This window comes from Protopterus annectens, chromosome 5.part0 (genome assembly GCF_019279795.1).
Source record: "Protopterus annectens isolate FY-2018-M chromosome 5.part0, PAN1.0, whole genome shotgun sequence".
NCBI lineage: Eukaryota > Metazoa > Chordata > Ceratodontiformes > Protopteridae > Protopterus > Protopterus annectens.
Window position 1 is genome coordinate 480440022 of NC_056735.1, and position 22456 is coordinate 480462477.

General features: G+C 41.1%; 1 protein-coding gene across 1 annotated transcript in view; it reads right to left on the reverse strand.

Annotated features, from left to right (window-relative positions):
* Nucleotides 1-22456, reverse strand: part of CFAP47 (cilia and flagella associated protein 47) — a 7413452-nt gene that overhangs the window by 3106848 nt on the left and 4284148 nt on the right. Inside the window, exon 41 of the mRNA XM_044071840.1 lies at nt 5924-6072. Within this exon, the coding sequence (XP_043927775.1) occupies nt 5924-6072 (149 nt within the window). The remainder of the gene's footprint in view (nt 1-5923; nt 6073-22456) is intronic.

A 22456-nucleotide genomic window follows, 5' to 3' on the forward strand; every position in this document is an offset into this window, starting at 1 on the left:
GCCTGTGTCCATACCAACTCATAGACACCATCAGTGAGCCCATGTATATCATGGCACAAACATAATGTATAATTGCTGCAATGGTTATTAAGCTGCATTATCAGAGCATCCTGCAGCTGCCCTGTGTGAATGTCTTGCCTCTGAGACCCACCACCTCCACAAACACAGAACTCATACAGAAGTCAGTCCATGCAACAGTCACTTTCCTGCACTGTTCTAGCTATCTGGGCTTGTGTGTTAACAGTCTATGTCTCAAAATCTAAGCAGAACTAGCTGCTGTATCCAAAAACACCAGCTGCTGTGGTGCTATGGTCACATACTTGGTATTGGGACTCCACAACCTGCTCAGTTGTCTATACCAAAGCTACAGAAGGGGCATCCTTACATATAGTTGCATCAAATATATCAGACTCTGAAGAACTAGAAGCTACTCATGATGCATGCATCGCTCCCAGTAGCTTGTGCATGTACAGGCTGCCTGTCCAGCTGTACTTGCAGCTAATGCTAAGGAGAATCTAACCACATGGTGTTATTTGGGGAATCATACTAGACTGTATCACAGTTGTCACAAAACATGAAGCTACATTCAGCAACATCATTCACACCACCACTGAACAAACACAGACCTAGTGCCTGGCAACCTGAATAGCCACAGCTACTGACACAAGCTGGGCCATAATATTAGTAATAATGGCATTATCAGCCTACAGGCAGAAAATTCATCAAACCAAAGGTGCTAGGGTTGGACTCACAAATTGGCTTTGCAGCATCAAAGCTATGAGCCATCAGACATGTCTGCCTATGTTTGCTGTGATACATTTCATATGCTTCATGTTACAGCACATGAAAGAAATAAAGTCAGGTTCATCAATGGAACTTTCCTTCCAAATTTTTTTTCTCTGCCTCAGTCATATCTAACAGACCTGCCCTTTAAGCACTTATATTAAGATACAAGATGCCTAGCTATGCTCGCCATCAGCAGAAGTGAAGTTACAGCAGACACAGATCTATGCCTACTTGTGAATGAGATAGTACTTTGTCACTGTTATGCATTATTGGTGTGCGTAACAAAAAGACCTTTAAGACTAACCAACCTGACCTACAAGGTATTCCCACATCTTCATCTCCAGATACAACTGACATGGATGTTTCACAGCCAAGGCACATAAAAACTGCTCATCGTGTATTAATGATGCTTCTTGTATTGTCCCAGTACAAATGAACATAGATGGTTGGTTTATGTGTTGCAGAATTTATCATGAACATTAAATACTATGATCTATTGTAGAACTCAAGAACAGTGCTAACAAATATACAGTGCCACATAAATGTTACAGTCTGTATAATGCTTATTGATATGTACAATACCATTCTGGCACACTGTTCCTAAAAATATGTGCGCCATGCAAATCACATCACACTGTTTGCTACATTAATGCACCAGGCTATCCTCTGGATAGCTGTGAATAAAGTGCGCCCTTGCTATAGACGGTACACTGCTTGTTTCATTCCTGCAACATCAGCACACTACCCTATTGACATCTCTATACAAACTACACCCTACATATAAGCATTACATTGCTGAATTCCTGTAAAATCACTATAGTTTTTCTGTGCATATGTGTGCATAAAGTGCATTCTGGGTATGCATAGCCAATTGTTTGTTACAGTCCTATAACAACATCACAATGCACCATAGATAGCTGTGCATGAAAGACACCCTGTGTATGTACAGCACACCATTTGTCACATCCCTGCAACACTACTATCAGAGAGGTTTGGAAACAATTGTACATAAAGGGCCATCTAGCTATACAGAGCAGACTGACTGGTATATGTTTGCAGCACTACTACAGTTTTTGTAGGATAACTTTGCATAAAATGCACCTTACATGTGTTCTGAGAACACGTCATAAAGTGAACTTATGATATGCATAGCCCAGTGCTTGCTGCATTCCTGCAACATCACCACAGTATTCTGGAATTATCTGGGCATATAGTGCACTCTAGGTATGCATAACCCACTGCTTGTTACATTCCTGCAGCTCTACCACATTATTCTGGGAGACAGCCATGCAAAAAGTATATCACAAGAATGAATTGCAAACTGTTTGCTGCATTGCCAAATCACTACATTCTTGGACCATCTGGGCATAATATGTGCACTAGATATGCAAAGTGTGCTATTTGCTTCATTTCTGCTACCACTGTAATCCAGGAATACCCACGTGTGAAGTATACTTGATGTATTAACAGACCATGTCATACATACATTATTCGGGTGGATGAGTTGGTGGCTCATTGTGGATATACTTCTGCTATGGATTGTAGCACAATAGGTATACGTGTGCCTCTGTCTCTTAAGTATTATTTTTAAAAACATATCCATTTATGTATGTATATAACTGGCTGATTCTCAGAGTGTATTGGCCATATTAACATATGAAGAAGTGCTACAGTCCCTATTGAGACCCAGACATACCTCTCAACTTCCTAGTGCAAGAAATCTGGACAAAGTCTGACAAAATGGGGGGGACAAAGACCCAGAAATACGGACAGATTTAAATATTGCTCATATAAACTTTAAAAGTTGCTAGAGTAACAGGGTTTGTGTTAACATACATTTTCTGATGGATTTGAAGTTGGAAGCTCAAATGTATGCCATTATTTGGTGACTTCAGTTCCCGGATCATCCCAGTGACTGGCCAGAAAACTACAAATTATATGAGAAACACACCAAAAATACAAGGCAAAAATCTGGACAGTTGAGAGGTATGGACCCAGATGACCTGGAATCAATTAGCATCCTGGGTAATGGAAAAGAGTGGCTGATGTGGGCTTGCTTGTCTTGCAGGGAGCAGGAAAGCAGACTAGCAGGTACTGCCACCTACGGGGTCCTAGCAGGCAACATAGCAAGATGAGGTGTTGAGACCAACCAAGTTGTTTGTAATTTTCATTTTTCATTTCAGCATAGCTATGGAAATATGTGAGCACCACTGAGATGGCATTGTGAAAGTTTGTAGGGCATCAGGATGTGACACATGTCTGAGCTACTGCACAGAAAAGCATGTGGCCAGAAACAGTATGACACTCCATCCACACAAGTTTGCTGTAGATTTATTTATTTACTACCTGCCTGCTATCAATTAGCTCTGCATCTACAGTGAGTCCTGGCAAGCATGGACTCCATGTTATGGATGATAGGCATTTGTGTAACGCATACATGTCCTACCAACTAGCAATCCAACAGTTAAAGCAAACTTTAACAGTAGAATGCTTAACCTCACAATATGTACATTCTAAGCTAATGCTTTAATAGACAGGATGCTACATCCCACCATACAAAGAGCTCTTGGTACAACTATAATATTTTCAGCATAAACAAATATTTTCTACAGCAGTATGTTGATTGAAAATTTCAGTTTATACTTTTGGTGTAATGCTTTTGATAAGCAAGCATATAAGTTAACATTTCAAAGTTTCATTGTAATTTACAACTAAGAAAATCAGGTAAACTATCAGGGTTTCAGAGAAAACAAAGTTAACACTTTAATTGTCAAAACTCTACATCCTCTTGCTTTTCTTTCTATTTATTTTTAAATTATATATATAAAAAAGAAAAATTATGGTATACACAAAACATCATATGTATGCAATATACAATAATAATAATATGCAATATACATTAAAGAGAAGGCAAAAAAAACAAGAAAATGAAAGAACAGTAAAATGTCCATCAGTGCTGTCAAGACTCACTGTAGACGCAGAGCTGGTTGACAGCAGGTATATAGTAAATAAAAAATTCTACAGCTAGTTTATGTGGATGGAGTATCATACTGGTCCAGGCCACATACTTCATGCAATAGCTCAGGCACGTTTCACAGCCTGATGCCGTACAAACTTTCACAATGCCATTGCAGTGGTGCTCACATGCTTCCATAGATGTGGTGAAAGGCATATGAGTGATAATTCTGTATCTAAACAAAATATGTACATATTTTTATCATATCACCCTTTCCTTCAAAAGCTTTAAAGCCTCACTTCCAGACTATTCCCAAGTGACCTGTAGGCTTTACTCACAAAAATGGTGTGTTTGGGATCAAAAGTGCTGTATCCAAAATTCTGGTTGAAACTGTGGGGATGGATGAAGGATTTTGCCTTCATGCTGAAAATGAAGGCTTTACACAAGAGGATAAGTGCAATGCAGTACAGACTCCATGAAACAGAACTACCATAGCTGTCTGGGCCAAAAGACAGCTATCATTATCAGATGAAAAAGATCTTTTGAGGTCTTTTGCAGAACTGTTTAAACTAAGAGAGCTAGAAGAAACATGCTGAATAAGTCATTCTTCTAGGGACTTCATAAGGCATTATGAACACTGGTCGAAAAGATGAGTAAATTAACATTCTTCTAAGATGCAGATAAATCCCAAGTTTTTGACTCCACATCATGGTTAGTTCAATGAAGACTAGGGAGTGCAACTGCTACTTGTGGTCCAATCAAACCAGCTCAGGAAGTCTACTAATGGATTTTCTGTGAGCTGTATGAAGCTGAGATTTATGAACAATACCATGTTCCAGGCATGCATGAATATTAGTCAAGTTTGTATGAATCCATGTCACAAAGACGCAACTATCTTGTAACAAATATCCTATTCCACAAGATTTGCTTTGCCTTTACTTAGAAAGGCAGCATTCAGAATTGTTGCTTAATTGGAAAATCTCTGGCTAGAGAATATGCAACTTACCGTCAGTGAAACTCCCTGCAATAAACCTTTTGTTTTTCATCTGTGAAACAATGCTTACATCTGACTTTTTATATAAAACTGGAAATTAGAGATAGTATTCAGTTTGGTATTATCATTGTATCTATAGGACTATTGTCATTGACAGAGAGACAGACAGACAAAGAAAGAAGGCAATCATAAGCTATAAACAACAGCACACAGTACATAGTAAAAAGTGTTAATCCACAGAGACTCCATAGACTTTTTACCTCAGTGTAAGGACAAGAACACAGGGTAAAAAAGTTCTGTTGTGTGTATGCTTTTCCTGAGACATTCAATCGATCGATCAAACAATAAATAAATAAATAATGTGATAGGTAAAGTAGTGTAGTGGCCAGGATAAAATCATAAATATGGCATCTTAAATTTCATGCAAACCTAACACAGAATACACTGAGAAAAATGAACAACAGAATCACATAGAAATGCATTTTTCACAACAATTTTTGAATAAATTTGCAGGAAGAAAAAATACACTTTGTTTAAGACATAGTTATCTTTAAGTAATTGACAATCAATTCTGCTGTGTTTCTTCTTCATATCATATCCAAATATATTATGGTTATATGTTATGAATCATCCACAACCTTAATTATATACAGTTGTTAATGTATAGGTGATTCGCCAAGTAAGATTTTTCTTTTCTCTGTAAGCCCAGTGGCATTGAAAGTAAATGCTTCCCATGACAACACAGTGTTCAGCCAGAGTATCTAAATGTTATCAGTTATATACTGGATAAATGAGTATATCTCCCAAATATATAATTTTAGCTTACTGTATGGCAGTTATGGGGCTATTTTTCTACCAGCAAAATTAGCAAGAGAAAGCATACAGAGATAAGTACATAATCTATGTAACTGATTTTCCAGTAAAGTAACGGATTACTGTAATTAATGTGTTTAGAAATTATGAGGACAGAAAAAAAACACTGTAGCTCGATGTAGAAGACAGAGCCTAATTCAAAAAATAATAGAAAAATCAAGAACCAAGCTTACCATTCAGAAGTTAGAAATACATTCTTGCCAAGAGAATCTGTAGTTCTAAGTATGTGTCCTATAGTTCTGGTAATGACACTAAAGGCCAAAATCTAAAACCTGTTTACTTTGCACATAAAAAGCTGTCATTTTTGTACAAACCTGTTCATTGACGAATATGATGGTACAATAGCGTTTTCCCAGATGAAAAGGAAGATAATGAATCGTCAACTGGCTTGAACCTTCTGCTTCAAGATGCAGAGACTGTGCTGGACTGAAGAACTCACTAAGGTTGGAATACTGCTGGGATGCTACCAAAATAACAACATTTTAAATTCTTTATGTACAAACTGAATTACAATGACATTCCTTTAGGCATACACAAATTTCTGCATCATTTGAATCAAATACGGGAACATATCACACTTTGTCATTTGCAAACATATTAAATACTCAGCAGGGTGTAATGATAAGAACATATATGAACAAAAACAGCATTTTTGCTCTGACGTGTGCTTTCACTTGATAATTCAACAAAGAAATCTTAATAAGCTTAGTGTTAGAAGTCCATGATATCCTTAGGTCGCTAACACATTACTGCTATATTTTAGTAACATCAGATTTATAAAGGATAGTCCCACTGAAAAGCTAAGACAGTTAGATTTACTTCACCAGAATTTGCTTTGCTGGAATCAAAAAATGACGAGCTATTGCAAACCACTTCAAACTGTTTAGAAGAAAAAAAAAACATAAGCCTGTGTGGCAGTTCTGCTTCTGGTTAATTTAGTTTCTCAGCTGCCCATTTCTTAGTTTTCCAGTGTTCACAAAGAGGATGTTAACTTCTCAACTACAGATTTTGAGTATGAATGCCTTTATTATACACTTTCCAGCCTTTGAACACTTCCATTTCAGTGTTTTAACTATGGCCTTATCTGTTCCAATTCTTCACTTCATTTAACAAAAACAGTGCATTCTTTTGAAGACTGGCAGAAGTAATCTCATTTAAAATCTTCAAGAAGCACTTACTCATTTCTCATTTAGGAGCAAGATATTATTACTACCATGTGTTGTTTGTTACAATATCCCAACTGTGGAGAAAACTGCTTAAAAGATTACACTGACAAACTGAAACAGAAATTATCACTTATGGAACATTAACTTTTATGATCCTAATTACTTTTTCAGCACCACACACAGTGATGTTTCCTGTGCTATCAATTTTACTGTTCACATCACTTTATCTCTATGTAGTTTCATCATATAGAAGTAATACTTTATTATCTTTATGGAGCATTTTTTATTCTAATGCTTTGTAACAAGGCTTAGTGAAACATATAAAATGATTTCAAACAGAAGTAACAATAAATCAATTAAGTCCACTTTCTCTAAATATAAATGCTATCATTAATGCATTTAGTATGCATAATTTGCAAATACACTAATAAATAGTGGGGGGTCCATTTTATAGTGCAATGCAGTTTTATTCATACTAAGAGCTCACTTATGAGTTTAAGAAAAGAATAAAACTACACATATGCACACACACACACACGCCTGTGCAGTAATTAATGTATATATTATGTAGAAATGTGTGGGATTCAAAAAGAGTTACTTTGAGTGGTAAGTTCTAACATGAGCAGACAACCCCTCACAATACACCATGATACAGAAACAGGTCCACTGCAGTAATTTTCCACAGTCAACATGGTGGGCTGTTCTGCTGGTCACTCTATAGGATAATAAGGCATTCTAAGGAAGTGATAATGCTGTGCTCTCCCCATGAAATGCCTGCAGTAAGTGATGTACGCTGACTAACAATTCAGACAGTCAGTCAGCAACATAAAATAACATGGCTGGCAGTAATAATCTACATGGCCAAAATGCTGCAGCTCCCCATTCAAGTCAACATGACAGGCTGTGTTGCAGTTAAGTTTAATAAAGTTCAGCAGAGATGCAGTGATGGAAGAGTGTGTGAATGAGTGCAAAGGTCTGCAGGGGTATGAATGGACTGGGATGGCTATGTACTTGTGTGTTTCCACCTATGTTGTGACAGTGGGGGCGGGTTAGGGAGGGGAATGTCAGTGTTGATATGTGTGGGTGTGTGTCTCTTGGAGTTCATTCAAGTGTGTGGAAGTTGTGTTATGCTGAGTGAATGCCTCTGTGTGCATACACACAAATGTCTTCATGTGTGTGGAAACTGAATGAGGGGTGCCTGTAACAAGATTCATGGAACACCAGCTGGAATTACCAATGAAAAGTGCTTTTAGCACCAACAATAATTAATGGTATTCAGTGACATGCAAATTAGCCAATAATGAAGCCTTCCTTATTGTGGAAAAAGCTGTCTCTGTGTTAGATTTTACAAGGTGACATAAACTGTCGTACCCGTAGCAGTTTTTTTTTTTTTTTTTTTTTAAATTAGAGATTTTTTCTGAAACACAGGGAAAGTCCCTCCACCACATACACCCAGCAAATAAATATCTAATATATAAAATGAAAGAAATACTGCCATATACACTATAGCATTTTTAGTCTGTTCAGCTTGAAGAACTAAGCTACTCATATTGACAAATGTATAAGCTACATCTAAAGCTATCTGAGTGTGACAGATGTAGCTGCAGCACCTGTCTTTTCCATCCAGCCAGGAACATCCATGTGAAGTAGAGCTCCTCCCTAATCCAAATCAAGTGTAACTTGAACAACTGAATGGGGAACAGGAAATTCATCCCTGGTTTGGCGCCTATGTCGCTAATGGACACAGGCAGTCTGTAAATTGCTCATCTCCCAGATCCCTGCTTGGAAATGTTTCACCTGCCAGGACTCTGCTTACACTTATCAAGGGTACCAGAACTTGTCAGAGACTTGGGATGCATGGCTAGGCTTAAAAAGCCCTTTGAGGTTATTAGCCTAGTAAAAAAATATGAACCTAAAAGGGGTTTATGGACTGGTGGCTGGGATTGTAATTTTTGTGTTAAAAACAGAAAGAAAAAAACATACATGTACCAAGCATGACGATAAATATGGAGTGTTATAAAAGTGTTGTAAAATACTGGGGCCGATCCAAAACATGTTGTGTGTGTGTGTTTGTGTGTAAAAGAATAAGTAACTGTGACAAAAGAAAATGTTAAATTTGTGGGAAATGGGACATGAAGCAAAAAAAACTTTGAATTGAAAGGTTATAAATGTAACAAAACTGGACATTTATGAATGGATTGCAAAAATAAAAATAAGAGTAAGGACAAAGAAAATGAACAAAGAGAAGAAATTTTAGAAGTACTAGAAATAGAAGAAAATTTGGATGAGAAAATATAATAAAGAGGATATAGAAGAAGGTTCTGAAATAAGTGATTAAGAAGACAAAATGGGAGGTTGTAAAAAGAAAAAAAAAGATTTATATTGGTAAAAGTGTAAAAGACAGATAAAGAAAATTTAAAGAGAGAAGAATAAAAGAAAAAACAAAGGAAATGGATGAAAAGAATATATACAGCTAATGACTGATTTGAATGGTAGATGATATTTAACGAAAATATAAAAAATGTTTTTTACAGTGACAATAAGATGTGAGAACAATAAAGAAAGAACAATATAAAAGAACATACAACAATGTATTGGAAGATTTAGAATATAATGGCAGAAAAAATAAAAGAACTGCTATATAAGCAAAGGTATTTTTACAGGGAAAAAGAAAAGTATCAATTTACTTAAGCTGATTAGTAAAGGAAGATGTTAGTGTAATGACAGAAATAAAAATGTAAAAAGGGAAACAGAAAGAACTCAGAAAAGATTATGAATATTGTAGTAAAATAGGTACAAAAAGAAAGCAATGAAAATAAACATAGAAAGTAAAAATGTTAACAGAAAAAGTGAACAAAGAGTTGGAAAAGATTTCTTTAAATGAGCTAAATAAAGTATTAGGACAAGTAAATGTAGATTTAGCTGCAGAACCAGGTGGGATAGGGTATGAAATGTGTAAAAAAATTAAGGAATTAGCAAAAATTTTTTTAAAGATTTTGAATGAATGTTTAAATGAAGGTTTTATGTATAAAGTTTACATAGTAGGATACTTAAATTCATATGGAAGAAGGAAGACAGTCAAAAAAACTGTAGAATTATGGCATTCAATAATAATAAGATCTTTGTGAAAATAATACAAAAGACATTTGAAACTAAATTGGAAAATATTATGAAAGACAGTATATACAGTATAAAGGGAAGGGTTGTCAAGAATTATAAATGATAGCTGGATGATATTGTGAACAGAAAAGAAGAAGCAACAATCATGATAGGAGACCTTAATAAGGCATTTGAGACAATTGGACATTAAATCTTATGTGGAATAATAAAATAATATAATATAAGTGAGAAAGTTAGGAAATTATGTATGTCAGTGTATAAAGTAAAAATACTTGTAAATGGCTGGTTAAACCAAGAGTTACATATGAAGAGTGGTGTATGATAGGGATGTCCAATGAGTTGTATACTCTTTGCATTAGTTATGAATGTGATAGTATGTGAAATAAATTTAAAAAATGATGGAGGTGAGGTATATAACACCAGAAGTGTTAAGAATTCCAGCTCTGTTAACATATGCAGATGACAGTAAAATAACTGGAAAAAAATTGATAAAAAGTAATAATTTGCACAAATAACTGTCTAGAGCTGATAGGGATGGCTTTAAATAAAGAGGAAAAAAGAAGTTATGTACTTACCATAACATTCCACGTGAGTTGTTCATCTCACCTTCATTCTTTACTGATGGGTTCAGAGCCGATCCCTCGGCTCCAAGTCGGCACCTACTGCAAAGCTCAAGGATTTCAAGTAGCTCGAGGCCAAGTCCCTATCTCATGATGGACCCTGAGTTACCTCAGATCTTATTTACTGCATAAAATAATACCATATGCCATTGTATAACTCCATAAGAGAGAAAGTATAGAAGGGTTGAGTGACCAGGAAGGATCTAGCATCTCGGTCTTCTGAAAGCCCAGGAGGGGGTAGGAGGGAGGGATGTAAGAATGAAGGCGAGATGATCAACTCACATGGAACATTTTGGTAAGTACATAACTTCTTTATGTGAAGTTGTTCTATCTCGCTGTTCATTCTTTACTGATGGGTAGCGTCCCAAGCACCATCAAACTTGGGTGGCTCACAGGAGTATATTTCTCAGGACCGTGGATCCAAAGGAGGCCCTGTCAACTTTGTAATGAGTGATAAAGTTATGAGGTTTTGACCAAGTGGCTGCTGCACATATGTTATCAATAGGAAGTCTGGCAGAAAAGGCAGATGATGTAGAAACTGTTCTGGTTGAGTGAGCTTTAATTTTATGCTGCAAGGGCATATTGGCAGCTGAATAAGCAAAGGTGATACAATCAGATAACCATTTAGACAGAGTTGTTTTAGCCACTGGCATACCCTTCCTGGAATCTGAAAATGAAACAAAAAGCTGGTCTGATTTTCTGAAATATTTTGTTCTATCCAAATAAAATCTGAGCTGTCTGTGAACATCAAGTTTGTGCATCATGTACTCTAAATTGTTTAAATGGTTGGGGAAGAAAACTGGCAAATCAATAACTTGGTTGAGATTCGTTTCAGTGCAAACTTTGGGGAAGAGAGAGGGGGTTTGTTCGAAGTGAGACTCTGTCAGCATGGAAAATCAAATAAGGGGGCTTGATGGATAAGGCCTGAAGCACTGACACTCAGTCAGCAGAAGTAATAGCCATTAAAAAGATGGTTTTCCATGACAAAAATTTGAGGTCACATGAAGAAGCTGGTTCAAATGGCAGAAGAATTATGCAGGAAAGCATAAAATTTAGATTCCATGGAGAGTAGGGAGATTTCACAGGTGGTCTAATATGAAAGGTCCCTTTGAGAAAGGCTTTGGATAATTTGTGTGACATAATATTCAATCCTTCAAATCCCAGATGAAAGTTAGAAATGGCAGCAATTTGAACACGGACTGTTGCTGCTGCAGCTCCTTTATTGAATATCACGGTTAAGAAATGTAGAATAGAGGCCATAGGGGCTTGGTAAGGGTCAATATTGTTTTTAGAGGCCCATATAGAACATTTTTTCCATTTACTGAGGTACAGCTTCCTCGAAGAGGATTTATGAGATGATAGGAGAATTTGCCTCATCTCATTGGAAAGGTTATGGAACCTGGCTATGATGAGAATTGGAGTAGCCAAGCTGTCAGCTTCAAGGACTGCAGAGAGGGATGAAGTTCCCCTGATGAGTGCATCAGAAGGTCTGGAACTGGGTCCAGAATCCAGGGGTCCTCCAAAAGATGAAGTCGAAGGAAGGGGAACCAAATCCAATGAGGCCAAAAGGCAGCTATTAGAATGATGGTCCTTCCCAGAGCTTTGGCTTTCTGTAATACCTTGGGTATCAGCAGGATTGGTGGGAATGCATAGAGAAGGCCCAGGGTCCAATCATGAACAAGTGTGTCTTTTGTGGCTTCTCCCGGAGGGAGAATCAGGGCAAAGTGGCTTCTGCATTTGGTGTTCATGTGACTGGCAAAAAGGTCGCAGCAAGGCTGGCCCACCTGTGGAATATCCCGTCTGCTATTTCCATCTTGAGGGACCACTCGTGGGGCAACAAAATTGCTCTGCTCAACTTGTCTGCTATCATGTTGGATTTCCCCAGGATGTACACTGCTAACAGAAAGCGCTGTGTAGAAAATAGCCCACTGCCATACTCTGAGGGCCTCACAACAAAGGGGGTAAGATCTGGTTCCTCCTTGTTTTTTCAAATACCAGACCATTGCCATGTTGTCCATCTGAATCGCAATCGTACCCAGAGGAAGAGTCCTGGAACTACTGCAACACCAAAAGTACTGCTCTCATCTCTAGGACATTGATATGCAGATGTGTTTCTTGATTGGTCCATGTGCCTTGGGCTGTCTTTCCCTGAAAATGGCCCCCCACCCTATCAGGGAAGCGTCTGTGGTCACTGTGGCCGCTAGATGGGGTAGCACAAATGGGTGTCCTATCATAACATGAAGTGAGGTCAACCACCACTGAAGATCTTTTTTGCAGGAATTTGTGATCATTATCATGTGAGACATGGGAAGCTCTTGGTAAGACCACTGAGTGAATAACTGCCATTGTAGTATCCACATGTGCATACGACCTAGTGGTATGGCTAGAATTCCTGCTGCCATCAGACCTAACAATTTCAGAATTTCTGATGCTGGTGCTTTGTTTTTTGATATTAGAATGCGGACATGCTGAGGGAGAAGTAAGACTCTTTCTACTGGAAGTCTTAGTGTGGTGGTGGTGGTGTCCAGTTCTGCTCCGATAAAGACGATATGCTGCGATGGCGACAAGGCAGATTTTTCTGAGTTTATTGTAATGCCCAGTTGATTGCAGAGTGACAGAGTGGACTCCCTGGCCTGAATGAGTTGATGCCTGGTGGTGGTGGTAAGGAATCAATCATCTAGGTACAGAAACATCTGGAATCCTAAACATCTCAGGTGAGTCGTGACCACTGCTATGCATTTGGTGAACACTCTGTAGTAAGACCAAAGGACAGGGCTCGAAACTGGTAATGATTGGCTCCCAGCCAGAAGCGCAGATGATCCCTGGATGGCCTGGCCATTTTTATGTGGTAGTACGCATCTGGAGATCTATCGAGCACATCCAGTTGTCTTTCCCAAAGAAGGGAAGTACTGACTGAAGCATGACAATCTGACACTTCTCTTTCTTTACAGATTTGTTTAGTCTGCTGAAGTCCAATATAGGTCTCCAGTCCCCTGTCTTTTTTTGGAACTAAAACGAATCTTGAGTAAGTTCCAGACCCTGTCTGGTCTGCTGGGACTGGTTGGATGACTCTTTTTCATAGCAATGTCTGGACCTCTACTGTTGCTTGTTCCCTGTAACTGGGTGGAACGTCCGGGATATTCCTTGATGGTGGAGCGGGTGTGGCGAAAGGGATGAAGTATCCTCTGGAAACTATACTTTGTACCAAGTTGTTGTTTGTTATTTTGAGCCAGGCATCTGGGTAGAAAAGTAAGCGACCCCCGACTGCCTCCAGAGCAGGACAGTTGGGCCTTCTTTCAGGAGCGCTGGTAGGGCTGCCCAAAGAAGTGATCTCTGTCACCCTGGTGTTGTGGACCCCCTCTGCCACGAGGGCGGCATCTTCCATTATTGCCCCCTCCTCTGCCCCTGGAGGGGGGTTCACCATGTGTGTCCTGAAAGGCTCCTTGGGCTTTTCAGAACCACATTTTCCCTCTCCTTTGACCCTTGTGGTAGTATCTGGCAGGGTTGGAAAAATGGACCCCGATGGCAAACAGAGTCTTTCTGTCCTGCTCACACCTGGTTAAGGTTTCCTTGACTTTAGTGGAAAAGGAGAAAAGCCCTGCAAGTAGGATCCAAGTGCAAGGCAAAACAAACTATCAGTAACTGAAAAAATGCCAGCACAAAACTCAGTATATGTCAGCAACAAAACTACAGCCTAGTTTTGTTGCTGACATATACTGAGTTTTGTGCTGGCATTTTTTCAGTTCCTTGACTTTAGGCACAAATAGGGACAAACCATCAAAGGGCGTATTCATGAAGGATGACTTGAAGGGCTCCACGAAGGAACACAAGTGTATCCAGGAGTGTCTCCTAAGAGCAACTCCTGTACCCACTGCCCTACTCATTCCATCAGCTGCATATGAAATGAGGCGCATGGATGAGTTCACTATAGAATTGAGGGTAGCAAGCTGGGTGGCAACTCTGTCTGTAGCTACTGTATCCTGAAGAGTATCTCCCAGCTCTTTAAGGAGATCTCTTTGTAGCCTGGTAAAATGGGTTAAATAGTTAAGTGAATGAAGAGCAAAAGTCGCTGAACTAAACATGCTCTTCCCATATCTATCCATGATTCTGGAGTCTCTGTTAGGAGGATGGACAGATGAGGAAGTTTCAGACATTTCCTTTTTGGTGGCTGCTGCCACCACCATGGCATTAACTGGCACACTTTTGGTCAAGAAAGATTTATCTAGGGGGTATAAATGAACTTATTAGGCCTCCTAGGGAAAGGCTCCATAGTATCCGGAGACTCCCACGACCTTCGTGAGACCAGCTGCATCAGTTCATCGAAGGGTGGAGACACCCAAGAGGTAGAGGGCTGAGACCCTAAAGCCTTCAGGAGGACCGACTCGTCCAAAGTAGGGTTGGTGGACTGCCAGTCACACCTCTGCCTAAGAATTTCCAGTATCACAGCAAATGAGATATCCTTAGAGGGGCACAGTGGGGACCCTTCTGATTCATCCAAGTCAGTGTCAGATGTTAATGACTCCTGAGGGGAGTCCACATGTTTTCCCCTACACACACTCTTCCTGGGAACCTCATCAGTGGGAGCTTTTGGAGAGGTCTCGAAAGAGCATGGGCCACCCAGTGGGCCTTCCTGAGGCTCTGGGTCCCTGCGTTTAGCAAGGATCTGTGAGACAGAAGCAGACACAGATGCTTTAGGGGATGAAGAAGCCAGATCCGAAGTTGAGGATTTCTTGGGAGACATAACTCTCCTCATGGCTTCAAAGGCACCTCTGCTCCAATGAGAAGGGGCCGAAGGATCTGAGGAAACCGCCAATACCCCTGGCACCGGGACAGTGGGCTCCAAGTCCAAGGAAGGAGACAAGCTCATCTGAGCCGAAGCCCCGAGAGCAAAGTCGGAACCGACAAGTCAGTTCAACTATACTCCCCGGACCTGACTAGAGAGTGTCGGCTCCTAGAGTCCTCGATCGGCGCCAAGGACATCAGAGTAAACAGAGCCGAAGACACTGGAGCAGGTGTCGACTCCGAAGGCTCCACAATCAGCATGTCTGACTCCTCCAGCTCTGAAGGACTGGTATAGCTTAGAGGAGGAAGAAATATAGCTGGTATATGGGTCTTCGGCTTTGAAGCCACCTGGGTCAGAGCCAATAATTTGGCAAAGGCCGGTGCCTGTAGAAGCTTCTGCACCACTTGATCCACATCCAAATCAGATAGGCTAACAGAAGACAGGAATGAACGGACTGATGGTACCGACTGGAGTAGTGGTGATTTAGGTATTTCAGATACCAGTTCCAAAACTGGGGACCAGCTCCAAAAAGAAAAAACAGTTGGCTCCAAGACCTGTGGAGCCGATGTCACAGACTCTTTTGATTTCTTTGATTTTTTTTTGATTCCACAGAAGTCTTGGAAGAATTTGAGGACTTACTAGACCCATCCTGGTCACTCAAAGCCTCCTGAAAGGAAGGTTTCAACAAACTCCTGTCAGTTAGCTTTCTTTTTCTCTCTTGGAGGACTCTAGAGGAAAAAGAATGGCAAATGGAACATGTTTCCTGTAAGTGCAAGGCACCCAAGCAGTAGACACAATTCACATGGCAGTCAGTAACAGCCATCTTTTGCCCACATTTAGGGCATTTTTTAAACCATGATTTAGGGTGTTTATCCTTGTCATCAGCCATAACAGAAATGGACACACCCAACAACAGCAAATATAGAATAGCCTTCTAACAAAAAACAGGCTAACTATAAGCACAGGCACACACAAGCCTTTTAAACTAAAGCTAACTGTAGGTACTGATAAGCCTTCTAATAAAAAACAGGCTAACTGTAATCACAGACACATACACACAAGCCTTTAAAACCAAGGTTAACTATAACTACTAACAAGCCTTCTAAATAACACACAAGCTTAATATATGCACTCACCTAAGTCTAATAATTATGAAATACTCTTGAAACACACAATATTATGGTAATAACAAATGTGACCAAAAGGGTCACAGAATAACAATTTTTTTAGTCAGAAAATTTAAATAGAAATTTAAATAGGCCTATGAAGAAACAAGGCCAAATATATAATAAAGAAAGCACACAGGAAAGGGAACACTACAGATAAAGCTTTAAGAGCTTATCTAATGTAAATATCTAAGTATTTTAACAATAAACTAGCAACAATTTTAGTAAATATAAAGATATAAAAGTTTTTAATGGCTTGAGCTAGCAAGAACCTCCTATCAGTTGCAGCAGCAAACTAGATCTGAGGTAACTCAGGGTGCATCATGGGATAGGGACTTGGCCTCGAGCTACTTGAAATCTTCGAGCTTTGTAGTAGGTGCCGACTCACAGCCTTGGGATCAGCTCCAAACCCATCAGTAAAGAATGAATGGCAAGATAGAACAACTTCACATGCAAAGGTTTAGATGAGGTAGTAAAGACAGGAGTATATATTTTACAATGAACGAACTTTCTGTGTTAGGAATAAAATTTGGGAATAAAGATGTAAGTAGAATTTAATGGATAAAAACATTAGAAGAAATACAATAAACCTGTCTTTTCTGGAGAATATATATATATTATCATTCAGAAAAAAAACTTATTTGATAAATTTAGTACTAATGGTAAAAATAGCAAGTGTATTTATTTTGTCAGCAGTATTTGAAAAGGAATTACTGCAGATATGTTTTCATTATATGGAGTTCTAGATTAAACCCAGTAAAAAGAGGAATTCTGTATGTAAATAAAGAAGAAGGAAGTTTACAGTTAATTAACCCAGTGGTATACTCTGTGGTGCCTGTCTCAGTGCCAACTACTATACGGGACAGTCAGTCTAATCTGGAAAAAGAAGTTATGTACCTACCATAACGTTCCATGTTAGTTGTCTTCATCTCGCCTTCTTTCTTGCTGGTTGGGATCGGAGCTGATCCTCGGCTCCGACACAGCCATCTTCTATAGCTCGAGAGCTGTTTACTGGCTCGAGGCTACCCCTTATCCCATGATGCCTAGCGCTAGCTACCCAGATCTTGTTTGTAATAGCTAACCCCAGACACAGCCAGAGAATCAACCTGTCCAAACAGATTGAGCATACCTGTCATACTCTCTAAGTCAGTAGAGGAAACAAACCAGAGAACACTCAGCCAGTGAAACCAAAACTCCTCTCGATCCAATAGGACAGAGGGACGGAGGGTGGGACGCAAGAAAGAAGGCGAGATGAAGACAACTAACATGGAACGTTATGGTAGGTACATAACTTCTTTATGTTAAGTTGTCTATCTCACCTTCGTTCTTGCTGGTTGGGACAGCGTCCCTAGCACCTACAATCCTGGGTGGCTCATTGGAACAGACTCTTCAGAACAGTGGAACCAAAGTCAGCTCTGCTCCTGGAGACCATATCTAGCTTGTAATGAGAAATAAAGGTATGAGGATTTGCCCACGTAGTAGCTGCACAGATAGAATCCATGAGCAATCTAGATTGGAAGGCTACAGAGGTGGCCAAAGCCCTAGTTGAATGACCTTTTGGTTTGATAGGCAACTCTTTGTTTCTCAATTGATAAATGAAAGTAATAATGTGAGACAACCACCTGGATAAGGTCACTTTGGAAACTGGGAGACCTTGTTTGCCTAGAGCGTAGGAAAGGAATAGTTGGTCTGACTTCCTTATATCCTTAGTCCTATGCAAGTAAAAACGCAATTGTCTATGAACGTCCAATTGGTGTAATTTGTATTCTGCTTTGTTGGTGTGGTTAGGGAAAAACACAGGAAGGTCTATAGATTGGTTTAAATTGTTTTCTGAGCAGACTTTCGGAAGGAACGAGGGATTAGTCCTCAGAGCAACCCTGTCCTTATGAAAAACTAAGTATGGAGGATGAACACATAGTGCCTGGAGTTCAGAGACACATCTGGCTGAAGTAATAGCTACCAGAAAAAGTGTTTTCCAAGATAGAAACTTAATGGAGCAGGATGCTGCAGGTTCAAAGGGGGGCATAAGCTTATGAGACATAATGTTTGAATTAGACAACCCAACATGAAAGTTAGAAATGGCCGCCAATTGAACCCTGATTGTAGCAGAAGCGGACCCAGAATGAAAAAAGTTGTGCTAGGAACTCCAAAATTTCGTGGACTGGGGCTGAAAAAGGATCTACATTCCTAGCCTCTGCCCAACAAGAAAAACCTTTCCATTTGCTAGCATAAGTCTTTCTAGTTGTGGAATTGTGAGAGGAGACAATAATCTCATGCACAGCCGGGGAAATGTTGGGAAGCCTGGCTAAGGTCGTGGAGCAACCAAACTGTGAGCTGGAGTGTTTGGAGGGATTGATGCAGCCCGCCTGATTGATGAATCAGTAGATCTGGAATCGGATCCAGAGTCCAGGGCTGATCGAGAAGGTAATGGTGCAGGAACGGAAACCATATCTGTCGAGGCCAGTAGGGGGCAATAAGGATCATTTTGCAACCCAACGATATTGCTTTCTGTATGAGTTTCGGTATCAGGGGAAATGGAGGGAAGGCATAAAGAAATCCCTGAGGCCAATCGTGGACTAGAGCATCTCTGGGTGCGTGACATGGAAGCGGAAGAAGGGAGAAGTAGTTGCTGCATTTGCTGTTGAAGGGGGTGGCAAAAAGATCGCAGCAAGGCTGTCCCCATTTGCGTAAGATCAGATCCACAACTACCTGATTCAGAGACCACTCGTGAGGCATGAGAATAGCTCTGCTGAGCCTGTCCGCTATGACGTTGGACCTCCCAGGGATGTGCGTCGCAATAAGAAATCATTGGGAAGAAATTGCTCACTGCCAGAGTCTGAGTGCTTCTCGACATAGGGGGTAGAACTTGGTTCCGCCCTGCTTGTTGATGTACCAGACCACTGACATCTTATCCATTTGAACTGCAATGGTCCCAGAAGGGAGAGAGTCTTGAAGAGCTTGCAACGCTAGGTGCAGGGCTCTCATTTCTAGGACGTTTATATGCAGGTGGTACTTGTGAGGTTGCCAAGTGCCTTGGACTGTCCTGCCCTGATAATGCCCCCCCACCCTATCAGGGATGCGTCCGTGGTCACCGTGGCAACCAGAGGGGGCTGAATGAAGGGTCTGCCCTGAGTCACTAGTGGGGAGACCATCCACCAGGAAAGGTGCCTTTTGCATGCTTCTGTAATCATGATCATGTGAGACATGGGCAGCTGTTGAAAAGACCACTTTGTGAACAGAAGCCACTGAAGGATCCTCATGTGAAAGCGGGCCAGTGGGATTAGAAGAATTGCCGCTGCCATGGAACCCAGAGTTTGAAGGATAAACCTGACTTGGATCCTTTTGCTCTGCATTAGAATTTGTACTTGCTGGCGAATTGTAGACACCCTTTCTGGTGGTAGCCTTGTGGACATGTTCTTTGTGTCCATGTCTGCTCCTATATAGGTGATAGATTGACAGGGCAACAAGGCAGATTTTTCGAAGTTTATTGTAATGCCTAGCTGGGAGCAGATTGTGATTGTGTAGTCCTTAGCTTGCAGAAGTTGATGCTTGGTAATAGCAGTGAGGAGTCAGTCGTCTAGATATGGAAACACCTGGAATCCTTGACGTCTCAAGTGAGCCGTGACCACTGCCATACATTTGAACACCCTGGGGGCTGTGGTGAGACCAAAGGGCAGAGCTCTGAACTGGTAATGACTGGCTCCTAGCCAGAAGTGAAGGAATCTCCTGGAGTGCCTGTCCATTTTGATGTGGTAGTACGCATCCTGAAGATCTATGGAGCACATCCAATTGTCCTGACCCAGAAAGGGTAGAATGGACTGTAGCGTGACCATCCAAAACTTTGTTCTTTGAACAGACTTGTTTAGTCTGCTGAGATCCAGAATCGGTCTCCAGTCCCCTGTCTTTTTTGGTACCAAAAAGAACCTTGAGTAAGTTCCGGATCCATGTTGGTCTGCCGAGACTTCCTGGATGACTCTTTTTTTCTAGCAGTCTTGAAACTTCTATGACTGCTTGGTCCCTCAGATTGGGTGGAACATCTGGAAGGGACTTGTTCGACAGTAAGGGGGGTTGAGAGAAGGGAATTTTGTAACCTCCGGATATAACTGACCGTACCCATTTGTCTTGCGTTAAATTTTGCCAGGCTTTTGGGTACAGTGAAAATCTTCCCCCGACTGCCTCCAGAGGCGGGCAGCCGGGCAACCCTTCAGGGATGCTGAAAAGGCTTCTCAGAGAAAGATTCTCTGTTGTCCTGGTTCTGCGGACCCCCTCTGCCACGAGGGCAGCATCTATTGTTGTTATTTCCTCCTCTGTCCCTGGCGGAAAAATCGCTACGTGTGTCAGGCGAGGCTCCCTGGGATTTTCGGAACCACATTTTACCACTCTTCTGACCCTTGGGGTATGGTCTGGAAGGAGTGGAAAAATTGACTCCCACGGCAGAGAGAGTCTTGCCTTCTTGCTCACATCTAGTCAAATTATCTTTCACCTGTGGTCCAAAAAGAAAGCAACCATCAAAGGGAGTGTATGTGAATGATGCTCTAAAGGGTTCCGCAAAGTTACACAGCCGCATCCATGCATGTCTCCTAAGGGCCACGCCCATACTTGCAGCTCTACTTGCACCATCTGCTGCATAAGAAATGAGCCTCATGGAGGAGTTGACTACAGAATTAAGGGTCACCAGCTGGGAAGCCACTTTAGCTTGAGCCCCTTCAGCTGATGGATCTTGAAGGGTATCTCCGAGCTCTTTAAGGAGATCCCTCTGAAGCTGGGTAAAATGGCATAAGTAGTTCAGTGACCTCATAGAAAAGGTCGCTGAAGCAAACATACACTTCCCGTATCTGTCCATGGTCCTAGACTCCTTGTTAGGGGGGTGGACAGATGAAGAGGTTTCCGCTAACTCTTTTTTGGTGGCTGCTGCTACCACCATGGCATCAGCAAGAACACCTTTCATAAGGAACTGCTTATCATGGGGTGCTGTGATGAACTTGCCAGGTCTCCTCGGAGTTGGTTCCACTGTATCCGGGGCTGACCAAGCCTTTTGAGCCACCACAGACATAAGTGGATCGAATGGCGGAGAAACCCAGGAGGTGGAAGGTCGGGAACCGAATGCATCCAGGAATACAGACTCATCCTCGGTAGGGGCTAGAGGATTCCAGTTCCTCCTCTGCTTAAGCATTTCGAGGATGTCCAAAAAGGAAACATCTTCAGAGGGGGATCTTGGGGACCCTTCCGAATCATCTAAGTCTGTATCTGAAGTGATAGACTCAGGGGAGTCAATGTGCTTCCTCTTACACTTCTTTTTATGAGGGTCTCCTCTGAATGTTCAGGGGAGGCCTCGGAAGAATAGGAAACACCCAATGGGGTGCCCTGGAGTGCTGGTTCCCCACACTTGGGGTCTGGAGGAGGAGCAGAGGTTGGCACAGGCACTATAGGGGATGGAGCCGGTAGGGCCAATAGTGGAGCATACTCAGTGGCCAGAACACTCCTCATGACATTGATGCAGAGAAGGCTCCAGTTCCGAGGAAATCGGAATCCTTCTCTGCACCGAGGGAGATGGCTCTGAGGCCGATGTAAGTGCTGAGCTCACCTGCGCCGAAGCTCTGAGAGGGAGAATGGGGTCAGACAAGAGTCCGATGCCACTCGCCCCCTCGGAGCCGATGAGGGAGCACCGGCGCCCAGATCCCTCGACAGATGGCACCATCGAGGTAATCGGAGCCGATGACGGAACCGAAGGAGATAAAATTATTGGAGCCAACAGTTCTACTACTCGAACCACAATGAACTCCGGCTCCAAGCTCAATGGAGTTGGAGGAGGAACATCAATAGAAGTGGATGGAGATAGACAACTTAACATCAACTGTTGTATGGATTCTTATCAAACTGAATATACTGCATTGTTACCTGAGCTTTGGCAGTTTAATATGACATATTTGCTTCCTGTGTTTTTATCACGTTGAATGTATTGTATGCTCTTATGCTTTAGCAGTTTGATCTG